The sequence below is a fragment of the Typopeltis vanoorti genome, chromosome 18, assembly GCF_054136105.1.
Source record: "Typopeltis vanoorti isolate ZY-2024b chromosome 18, IOZ_Tvanoo_1.0, whole genome shotgun sequence".
In the NCBI taxonomy this organism is placed as follows: Eukaryota; Metazoa; Arthropoda; class Arachnida; order Uropygi; family Thelyphonidae; genus Typopeltis; species Typopeltis vanoorti.
In genome coordinates this window covers 22,551,154-22,563,532 of record NC_143566.1, presented here as the reverse complement: position 1 = coordinate 22,563,532, position 12,379 = coordinate 22,551,154, and the positions used below count along the sequence as shown (strand labels likewise).

The following is a 12,379-nucleotide window of genomic DNA, read 5'->3' as shown; positions in this document are numbered from 1 at the left end:
TGCTGTATAGGCAAATCCTCTGTCAAACACTTTTTTTTTTAATGGTACATTCATACAGTCACCCCTATTACAAAATGTGACCAAGTTACTAAAGCATGACTTCCCTTTAATAAACCCATGCTGCTCTCTTTCTTGAAAGATTTCCATTCTCATCAATCCAGGTTTATATTCTGTGTAACACCTTCACCACTATACCTGATACACACAACCACCTATAATTTGATGCTACTAACTTGGATTCTCTCTTATTGCTGGGGCACTATTTTTTCTCCTTTCAAATCTTCAGGGATTGTTCCTTTTGCCAGGACTTCTGTTAAACAATGAAGTCAATGGCACTGCCAGCTCTTTTGCATGTTCCTGTAATATATGTAATGATATACCATTCAGTCCCATAGCCTTATCAACATCAAGGTTCCTTAATATTCCAAACACCTCCCATTCTCAAACTCTGTCTCCTGTCCTTCCTATTGTTATTCAACACTATTCCTAACCTCTGCCAACATGAAATACATTAACAAAACGCATATTAAACATTTCTAGCTGTGATCTCCAGCACTAAAGTCAGTCTTCCATATTCACCCTTTCTTTTACTAGCAACATAACTGTAGAATTCTCTATGCTCTACCTATCTCCTTCTTAGCCAGCACCTTATACCTCTCATGCTGCTGAGGGGTACGCTATTCTTTATATCTCCTCCATAACATCCTTTCTCAGAAGCTACTGCAAAATTCCATGATTCATCCATTTCAACCCTACTATATTTATTCTCCTAAACTTATGAATACAATCCAACATTGCCATAATCAATTAATACCAGATCAAGTCCCCGGTACTGATGATTTCTCTCCTTTCGAATGATTATGGCACTGCACCAACCTGTTTCCCTAATTTATCATACTCCCTTGCACTGTAATTCCACACACATCTCTCTTTCTCATTCAGTGAAGTTTGTACCTTTCTAGCCACTTCCCATGCCCAAATCACATGATCACTCTCCTCAACTGGTGGCACCCTCTGTTATCACTGTATGGGATATTATTAAATCTAACACTTGAGTCTCACATGTGTTGCTTCAACCACATGCTGCATAAAATACTTGTTTATAAGTAGCTCAAGAAATTCAATCTCCTTACTTAAACTTTAAGGTCACCCATTATCATCTTCCTGTTGATTTCCAGTTTCATCTGTCTGCACATTTCAGAATCACCTTTCTCCCTCTGCATTCCCTGGCCTGTAACAACACTCTATCAAATATCTAAAATTTGTGCTTACTTCGACTTCACATTGAATGGCCTTACAGCCATTATCATTACTGCTTTCTTCAAGTCAACACTGAGAGGACACAACTGTCTTATGCTCAGTCCCACCATCTAGTTTTCATTTTCCTGACTGGCTACACACTCTCTTCCTCTCATCAACAATCTATCCAGTTTACTACCACTCTCACTCAAATTAGATCCTTTGCAGCAAACAGCTGTCTCCTACCTTCAAATTTATCCCATCCACAAACTCAAGTCCCTTCTTCCTGTACATTCTAGCTATCATGCCATTAGTGATTTCTGCTCTTCTCCTCAACTCTACTATCATATCTTGGCAACACACAATTTTCCTTCCCACCCTTCTGCTTTACTCTAGCAACACTTGCAAATCCTATGCTACCTCATTCACATTTCCTTGCAAATCATTTGTTTCTACCAGCACAGTCAACTTCTTTGCATTTCCTCACCTCTCCAAAAGCCTCAGTTACTCTTCCTTGGTGCTCCTCTCAGACATACTTTTGACATGTGCTCCATTAAAAAAAAAAATATATATATATATATATATATTCCTGTAATTGCCAGGGCTCAAACCTGGGATCATCTGCATGTTAGGTAGATATATAACTATTATACCATGTTTAAAAATGTGGAACACTCCTTGTTCTGCATGTCATCTATGCGCAAGTAGCCATGCTGATCTTCTCTGTATCATTCCAATTTTAATACATGTACTGCCAAAACAAGTACAGAATTGAACTGTTTCCACTTGCAATCAAACCGAGAACCTTGTGTGTATGTACAAGCATGGATAGGCTTATGTGTTTGTCAGACATGTTGTAATAGATTTCACGGTATGATATGAACACAGATAGATAAGAAAATAAGTTTTTTTTAAGTTAATAAATAGTTATTTTCTTATCCATCTGTGTTCATATCATACCGTGAAATCTATTACAACTTGTGTGTATGTGTGTGGCACACATGATAACCACTACAATACGGAAACTCTGAACATCAGCAGCATACAAGAGAGTATTTGTAGCACAAGAACTGTATTCAGTCTAGAGATTGTTGATAATGTTTAATTGTGTGAGTTCATGAAAAAATGCCAGTTAAGTTTTCAAAAGAGGAGGATACTGACATCCAATTCATTTAGATTTTTTTTGCAATGGTGAAACAAATGCTGCTGCTAAAGAATACTCACAGCAACTTTCTGACCATATTGTCCCTAAGTGACATCATTTAGGTTCAAAGCAGTGTGCTCCAAGCAACATAATGCAATACTATAATGTCTTGGAGTTTCTCATCTGATTGCTGAATGATGTTAGATAAAGAGCTACTACATTCATGCCATCTACAAGAAATACAGCACCACAGATTATGAGCTGAAAGTGAACTTTTACTTGGATACTCACAAATTCAATGGCATCGATCTCATTTGGATGAAGCATTTATAAGCTGGTAAAAATCCTCATACAATCATTGAAACAAAATTTGAATGTTAGTTTGCAATAGACATATGGTATGAACTTATTGGGAACAAATTAACTGGGTCATATCTAGGAAATTTTTTTTAGCGAAATCAGCTGCTGGGCCTTTGAAGATATTTATATAATATTGGCATAAATACATATGTTTCCATCATTATAAGTTTTCAGTTATTAAAACTATCACTATCCCAAATAGCAGATTGGTTCAGAAGATCCTTATATTTGGCCAGCTATATCTCCTAACTTTAATCCATTAGACTAGTGCATATGAGATCACACAAAACATGAACATACACGCAAACAGGTTAAAGACAGAATATACTGCAGCAGAGAATTTTAAACCTTTAACACAGTATTATTTTTCAATTATAACTGGCCTTACATATACATACACACCACTCCTAGAAAAGCCAAGCTAAGCTTCTATAGTATTGAGTACTAATAAGTAATAAATGAATTTTATCATTTGACATAACATTTCCCACATTTCTGTTTACAGGAGTCATGAAATATCCAAAACCATATTTAGAACTGTGTCAAAGTTCTGATTTAACTATAGTGAGGTATAACACCTAACCTGACTGAAAATCAATTATTCTGATGTCTGTTATTTATAATTTATATATCTGAAAACTAAACTCCACATAACACTGGAAAGATCCAAAATCAAATTGTTCTGATGGGCGTTATATAAAGTTTTGCTCATTATCTAATCCTCCGATTAAATGATTATTACAAACAACTTGGCTCCCATAATGCTCCCCCTTCTGAGCATGTATGTAACTAAAGTTTTTCCTAGTTATAAATTTAATCTTGGAGCACTGCTAACTCACTTATATATTTCAAATTTTCATCTGCATTGCAACAACTGATAACATGTACTAAACATTACTTATGCTGCTGATAGGTTTTTGAGTAGCTGAATTCTGATACTTCCTAATTAATGATATTCATTTTTCATTCATTTTTGATCCCTGATTCCTGGTTAAAATGCCATGTCTCTTTGAAAAGGCAGTCATGGTAATTTTTCTTGTAGTGGGGGGGGGGGGGGGGGGGGGGGTATGTGGATGTTGTCCCATTCATGGCACAATCTAACTGTTATCTGTTAGTAACTATATCACATTTTCAGCAATTTAATTTTATTTATACAGAGCTTGAAAAATGTGCTTATCTATGACAAGTGAGAATTTTTGATGAGCAAAAAGAGACCGAAGAAAAATTTCAGTTCAATCATCAGTTTTTTTTTATGTCTTAAATAATTTTTATGTATATTTATTTTACTTATTGCATATACTGGAGAATGCTCGTCATTACAAATACCTGTTTTGTTGATTATCACTGATGTTGATGTAATGGAATACAATGAGAGGATTAGGGATATTCGGGCATTATTTTTTTGTATGGAGCACTCAGTGGTATGGTAGTGCAAGGTAGCCAGTATCATATCATGACATTGTCCAGCCTAAAATACATATGCAGGGGACAGCAGTGGTGATTAGCTTATTTCTTACCCAGCAATGGAATATGCAGAATTTGACCATTAATAGTAGATATTAAAACTTGGAAAGCTAAGAAAAAAATTTTTATTTTCACAAAATATTTCATTACACTGATTCTAACCTAAATGTTTTTCAGTGGCAAATGGCATTACTGGCCCTGTCGATTCAACAATGTTTTGATAATCAGAATTAAGAAACACACAAATGTAGTTACATGTGTAGACATAAGGGTTTTATTTAATTGAGCTTTTTTTTTTTCCAACATTTTTTCTAATTGCTTTTTTCCATAAAAGCAATTCAAGACAAGTGTTAGGAGCAAAAATGCAGCAAAAAATGATATTCTTCTTCTTCTTTTCAGCCATTTTCTGTCCACCTAGATGAATGCCTCCTGCAGTTCTTTCCACCTTTCTCTGTCAAAAAAAAATTAACTGTGTTTTCCTAACAGGGTCATGGCTGGAGAGCCATCAGACATGCTTGTAGCATGTCGAGCACAGTTAAGCCTGGGATGGATTTCCCAGGTGGGCTGAGGTCCGAAGGGCCATACCCAAGAAGTCTTAGTATCACACCTCCACGTGCACCCCCCTCAGGAAACATGGTGCAAAGAGCTGGCAGAAAGCTATAAAATGCATCTCCCAAGACGTTATGTGGCCAGCATGAAAGATTAGGCCACAACCCCTCCACTACAATGCCAAGAAAAATGATATTAATAAAAATAATAGATCATTATTATTGTCATAATCACTCTTAAAATGCACGACTTATTTTCTTCACAGACTAATAAATGCACTAATACATAAGTAGTTAACATTAGCCAGCCACAGCATTAACAAAAGCTTATAAATTGACCAAATCCAGGAATAACCACCTGACTATGATATAATAGGAGATCATGGTAGAGTACACCAAGGCTAACATGCTATATGACAATGAGATATCTGCCAAACTGGTGAGCCAGAAGAGAATTTCAAGCCCTATATTATACATGTGTGTATATGTATATATATATATATATATACAGTAATCTACTGTTTATCCAACCTCCAAAATAACGATCATTCAAAGATTCAAATCTTAGGTCAACCAACCCCTGAAATTGTACTTTCACATAATACATTACTGCTCATGCAGTCATCCAAATTAATTGCATTTTTGTTTTTTTCTTTTAACACTAGATATCACTCTTTATAGATGTGAAGTATGATACACTACAAATATAACATTAAATGGGCAAATATAACGAAAAAAAAAATCATAACATTGTTGGTTAAAAAAAAGTATGCCACCTTAAATGATCCATCACTTTTCCTTTAGAATGCCATTCAAATGGATGTAATCATAATTTATACCTAGTCTACACATAAATACTGCTACAACTTGAATAGCGCATAAACTTTTAATCTATCAGTAAATCATTTACAGCTTTCAGCACATACAAACCACATGTATAACTTGTATATATCAGCACTCAATGTTAGAAATGTCCCCCTTTAGCCTTCATGCATGCCTGAAGTCCTTGAGGCCACATATCGATAGCTGATATATATGGCATTCAACAATACTACATTTCACAATCCGGTGTTGTACCACCTTACCCCAGTCCCGAAGATACTTTCAGGCGCAAACTTTGTTTGCTCACACTTGGATTATTGTATACCACTTTTGTTTGGATACGAAATAAATAAATCTATGCTTAATAAACTGTTATATACTTAATTTGCTGTTCATATTCCAACATCATCATCACACTATGAAGTAAAAAATATCAATAAATAAGTTTTTAGATTTCTTTTTATGTCCTTTTAGTTTTAAATTTTTCCTGCTAGCAAAGAATAAGCACTGGTATTTTTGAAAAAAAAAAAATTGATTAATAATAGCTTTTTATATTTAACAAAATAAACACATTAATGATATGCTATTTCACAATTATTACTTGATTATTTTGAAGATCGCTTAATCAGTTGAACTGAGCCTGCAGTCATTAATCGTAGAAACTGACTATTTTTTTTAACTTCATGGATTATTATTTCAGTCACAAATTAAACTGCATAAATTATACCACCATTTAGTTGAAACTAACCACCTACACAATAATCACAAGTATGATGTACAGATATATAGGTAATTTACATACTAGCTTGATGTTATAGACTGCAACTTATAAATGAACATACTTGAATGAAATACATAGTGGTATTTTATACACAGACAACATAAAATTGTTGTTTTGCCATTGTTGAAATTGTTCCTTTCATATTATAACCATACTCAAAATTTAAAAATTACTATGGAAGGGTCTATTGGCTTGGTCGTATCTTATGACCAACAGAAATTATATTCTTTCTTTCATCAAGTAATTTAACCTTTTCGCTGCTGAGAAAATAGAAGCCAGCAAAACTCACCTTGCTGACTAACACAAATTAAACATATAAAACTTGAGGTAATTTGTTTTAAAATCGAGATTAACCAAAATTGTGACACTTATAAATTATGTTTTATTGAAAATCTTGCTTAGTATTGTTATACAATAATGTGCATTCTATATCAATCACGTCCATCATCCTTTAAAAATTTCAACATATATATCGCCTCTCTCTCCCTCCTTTTCTTCTTTTAAAGTGAGGTGTTTGAACACACATGCCAATACCTAGTGAGGTTTTCTTTTTGGTGTGGGAACAGCAAGGACAAGAAGCATTTTACTTTCATTCTAAGGGATTAACCACAAACGTAATGCATACCATTTTAGTGGCTGTTCTCAAGGATATGAAAGTCTAGAAATTTTTCTCTTATGAGAGTCAGTTGAAAATTTGCAAGTGTTCTGTTTTTACTTTGTAAAATGTGTGAGAATTTAGAACTGTTATATGCATGAAGTGAAAAATAAAAAGATTCTGTACCACTTCAAGGCCTCATGCAAATATTCAGTGGAATTACTCACATCATGTCTGACCTGGGTTTCCAGGTTCTTACTGTATTCTGTTACATAATGCTTCATTATTAGCTGATTAGTTTCTCTTTTCTGATGTTTTCATGACGTGTTCAGCATTTACCCTTCCCACTATTTTTACTATCCCAGGGAAGACATGAATCATGTGATATATTGAATGGGAGATTGTGCTATGCACAATAGTACAAATATCTTATTCCAGACAGCAAACGAGAAGTTAAACTGAATTATATTCATAATAAAGATGTCACCACATGATCACAAAATTTATACAGTTTAAAAGTTGTTTTGCCAAAGACTTTTGAATGCAAAAGTGCACTCAAGCATATTTGAGCTCAATAAGGATGCCATTTTGAAACTGCTCAGGATAACTCAAGCTTAACAGTGAAAAGATTAATGAATGTTTTTATGTATAGTGAAGGTAGAGACTTTACTATAAGTTGCTAAGCAATGTGTGAAGCTACCTGCTCTCAAACATATAGTCATGAACTGATTGTGTCTAAATTTTGTTTTGTGTACATTTGAGTAAAAAATGGATTATAACTATAATGTAATAAGTTTAGTTTAATCCTTTATCCAAGTGTGTGCAAACAAAGTTTGCGCCTGAAAGTATCTTCAGGACTGGGGTAAGGTGGTACAATACCGGGCGACTCCTTGCAAAGGTGGAGCAAGCTACCAACACTCCTATCTCAGTATCTCCCATAATGCAAAACACATCTCCTTGTGGATATGTATAATGTTATGCATTAAGGGAAGGGCCACTACCCAGACTAGTTTTGACCTTTATTGAGGTCTCTTCAGCGGGAGCCAGGCCCAAGCAGAGATACCAAGGCAGAAGCATTCGCAAGGTCATCTCCTCTTATAGGAGCAAAACAAGTGTGTTGTACCACCTTACCCCAGTCCTGAAGATACTTTCAGGTGCAAACTTTGTTTGCACACACTTGGATAAAGGATTAAACTAAACTTATTATAGTCTGACCAAGTGAAAAATAAACTTTCAACATCTTTCTCTAAATCCAGAGTAATTTAATAAAAAGGTGGCACACCGTTTGGCAGCTCCTATAAGAGGAGATGACCTTGCTAATGCTTCTGCCTTGGTATCTCTGCTTGGGCCTGGCTCCCACTGAAGAGACCTCAATAAAGGTCGAAACTAGTCTGGATAGTGGCCCTTCCCTTAATGCATAACATTATACATATCCACAAGGAGATGTGTTTTGCATTATGGGAGATACTGAGATAGGAGTGTTGGTATCTTGCTCCACCTTTGCAAGGAGTCGCCTGGTATTGTACCACCTTACCCCAGTCCTGAAGATACTTTCAGGCACAAACTTGGATAAAGGATTAAACTAAACTTATTATAGTCTAACCAAGTGAAAAATAAACTTTCAATAACTATAACATAATTTTTCATCAACTCTATGATATGCAAAAAGTCTCAACTTTAATGATATCCTCTGAAAAAACTGGCAAAACAGGAATCATTAAATCATTCTTTAATCTTTTACAACACTGTTAAACAGTTGTCAATTATTAATCTTCTTAATTATTACACATTTATAATTCATTTAATAGTCATATAGTTTAAAAAAATTACTAATATACTGGACCTAACTGTCTGGTGTAGATAGCTAAGGAGCTTGACTTATAAAGTTAATTCTGGTAATGACAGAGCAATTAATCTTATCTGCTATGTCTGTCAATGCTAGTATTTTCTGACTGAGGATGATTTATCTATTCTCCTAGAGCAGTAGTTCTTGAACTACTGCTCTAGGAGAACAGCTGGGGCACATCAGGGATCACAACAAACATTAATAAATGTAAATAAATTAAATATTTATTATAGAACTATTGAAATTATCATACACTACAGCATTTTGTTCTACTAAAAATTTAATTAAATAATATTAAATATAACTATGTGTAAAAGTGAAAACCCTAACTTAACCAATACTGCCAGGGGTCACTGATAATTTCATCTTATGAAAAGAGTTCAGGAATAAAAAAAGTTTAAAAACCTGTTGCCTAGAGGGATAAACTCCATGAGACAGCTAACTACTCATCTTCAGTTGAAAAGTCCGTATAATTGTTCCTCACATCTTTAATGGGATCAGAACCCTGACTTTCTAGCTAAGACCAAAGTCATCCACCTGCTCAATGACCTTCTTTGTTAAAAGGAACACTCAGACTGTATAATGAATTATATAGATAGTATAATCAAAGTAGCATAGTCCATACATGATACTAATGAACTACAGCTTTACTCTATAGCTTCATGTCATAAAAGATTCTCAGTAAATTCCAAAATGTTAAAACAAATTAAGTTCCTAATTGTAAATTAGCAAATTAATCAAATAATACAGGTCATTATATTCATAGCAATTTCCGTCATTACTCTTCTCAGAATAATCTAACTAATGAAGACCACAGTCCACAGGGCCATTTTTATTTATCTTCCGACTCGTTTTCAAAAATCAAGAACAGAGGAGATATTTTTGTAAACAATGGATTAACTACTTTCTTAGATAAATTTTTCCTCTTCACTTCTTATTAAGATAAAAGATTGAACCATTTCCTATGCCAAAGGTGCTTCTGCATACACAGTTTGACAACTGAAGTGATACAATTTGGAAAACAATCTCAAGTCAATAAGAAAATTTATTATTTTCTTCCCCATTCCAGTAAAGATTCTTCCCTTTTATTCTTTCCACGTATTCCTTAAGTATTTCAAGTATTTCTTAGCTTGCAGAAACAAGACCTAGAAACATATGAACTCCAATTGGTTCCTAAGGACAGGAAACTTGGGACTGACTGACCATGCTATTGCTAACCCCTCTAACAAGAATCACTGGAGGAAGATAAACTGTTAGAGGGATTAGCAATAGCACAGTCAGCCAGTCCTAAGTTTCTTGTCCTTTGCTATGGCTTGAGGTTATCAGAACACAATTATATAGGAATTATCTATATACAATTATCTCTAATTACTATTAATTAACTGATGAATGATTATGCAGTACTATCATAATATATATTTCAGCCATTATTGAAGACAATTTAGTCAGCTAAATTACCAACTGACTTACCCTCATTCACTCTGCATCCAAGTTGGTATCAAGTAATAGAGTATGTTGGGCAGGTGATAAGTGAACACTGATATTCCTCATAGGCTGTGGAAGTTTTGTCCCACATTTTCAATCCTTAAGCAATCCTCATACAGGACTGCAAGAGCGCATTTTCCCTTCTTTCATGTTAATCCATTTGTGATAAAAGACATTTTGTATTGATGTTTAGAATATTTCTGTACCTGTATATTGCATGATGATCAAATGATATTTATCTAAAGAATGATCAATACTATAATCCCTCAATCACCCAACTTCAGAGGGAAACCAATTTGCTCACTAGATAATTGAAGTACTCACTAACTGAAGTTACAGATCAAAATCTAAGAAATGATCAGTTACTAGCCCTGAAATTCTGACTGTGTTAGACTGTCATAATATCTAGTATACCCTTTGAGAAGTTGATGATACATGTTTATTATTTTTAGATGGAATTAAAATTTTGTTGAAAATTTTAACATGGCTATAAAACACTACATGACTAAATTAATAGCAGAGCTTATTAATTTGAACATGTTTTAAACTAACACAATGCATCCGGTAGCTGCAATTTCTTTAGCTAGTTATAAACAAACATAACCAAAAAAAAATGATACATTAAATTTTAATGAATGAACAACCTCTCATGTTGGAATCACTATAAAATTAACTAACTTGGTGAGAAATAACCTTGTTTAGCAATATACTCTGTTATACAATTTGCCTCCCTTTAATGACTATATTTAGAATCAATATTCTACAATAATAGCCACATTATTCTGATGACAGCTCAAACCTAACAGCAATTTTTATTAAAGTAATTTTTTTTCATTACAAATGAAAATTGAAGTGCCTAATTAATTTAATTATGAATCACATTTTCATCTGACAATGCATATATTTAAAAATGTAAACACATCTAAAAAATGAAATCTGCTGAATTTATGACATCTAATAATTCACATATAAATTAACTATTTTAATTATATCTAATTAAAAAACCCAAATATTTCAATATAAAATTTATATTTAACTTGGTTATTAATTAAAAAAAATAGATAAAATGCTAAATGAAGGAAATTAAGATTTAAAAATATTAGTAAAAGAATGCACAGAAAAAGAATAAGAGACCACACCATGTTAGTACTAACCAAAGGTGAGGATGGCCTTTCTTCCCCCAGTCTAGGGATAGGACCATGAAAAGAAAGGTAGGATTTCATTAGTAGCAATAAATGCATCATTCTCATTTAAGATACACACACACACACACACATATATATATATATACACACACACATATAAGTATTATAATAAACATTCCATTTCAAACACTGCAAATCTATTTGTAATCTTCTAGAAGAAAGATCACTGTTTATTATCATCAAGTGACAAATCAAATGAATATTACAAATATGTATTTGATCTGTCAAAAGTGCAGTAAAATCCCAGATAAATACCATTTCAAACTCAGTGTATAAATAAATAGAAAATGTCAAAGACAGAAAGCTCACAATAGAAACATTCTTGACCAAATAATACAAATTAAATTTCTGGTACACTAAATGCAATTACAGAGTCAATGCTGTTATGAAAATTATCTGAAAGTAACTTTTCGAGTTGTGCCAACTGAGAGATATTTTGCTCACTTAAATTTTTAAACTATACTAAATAAAACTGCAGATAAATCAGTACAAATAGCACAGTGAAAAATTTTGCATCATTTGTTATAAGTTTATCCAGCAAGCTGTTGATATTACTTAGCTCATTAAATGTGTCAGTTTAAATAATAAACAAATTACACTAAACAAATCAAAACCTTTATTTTCTTTCCAATGAAAATATGTTTTTAATGAAATCAAATGTGTAGAACAAATGGTGTCTAGAAAAATTAAATTGCACAGAGCATAGAAACCAAGTTTTTGTTATAATGCTGGATTTTATTACATCTTTTAAGATGCCATTCTTATGTTAACAAAGTTGTTTTTTTGTCTAACAAAATAACAGTAATAATGATCCTTTACTTCAAGCCATAATAACACTGGAACAGCAATAAGCATCGAGGATTGTGTACCCTTTAAACATCCTCTATTGC

General features: G+C 33.3%; 1 protein-coding gene and 1 non-coding gene across 6 annotated transcripts in view; both read right to left on the bottom strand.

Annotated features, from left to right (window-relative positions):
- LOC150096537 (coiled-coil domain-containing protein 102A-like) overlaps positions 1-12,379 on the bottom strand; it is a 404,861-nt gene that overhangs the window by 7,443 nt on the left and 385,039 nt on the right. For 3 of the 5 annotated variants that reach the window (XM_090407898.1, XM_090407899.1, XM_090407897.1), the window contains exons 8-9: positions 11,439-11,469; positions 4,713-4,928 (exon numbers count right to left, since the gene is read on the bottom strand). The exons of 1 other annotated variant lie outside the window; for it this stretch is intronic. In XM_090407898.1, coding sequence (XP_090264024.1) covers positions 4,809-4,928; positions 11,439-11,469 — 151 coding nt within the window. In that variant the 3' untranslated portion in view covers positions 4,713-4,808. Of the gene's footprint in view, positions 1-4,712; positions 4,929-11,438; positions 11,470-12,379 lie in introns of those variants that run through there. One more of the 5 variants, XM_090407900.1, reaches the window with a different exon arrangement.
- LOC150096540 (U6 spliceosomal RNA) lies at positions 1,900-2,006 on the bottom strand. The gene has a single exon (XR_016549870.1). It is a non-coding gene; the product is annotated as a U6 spliceosomal RNA (small nuclear RNA).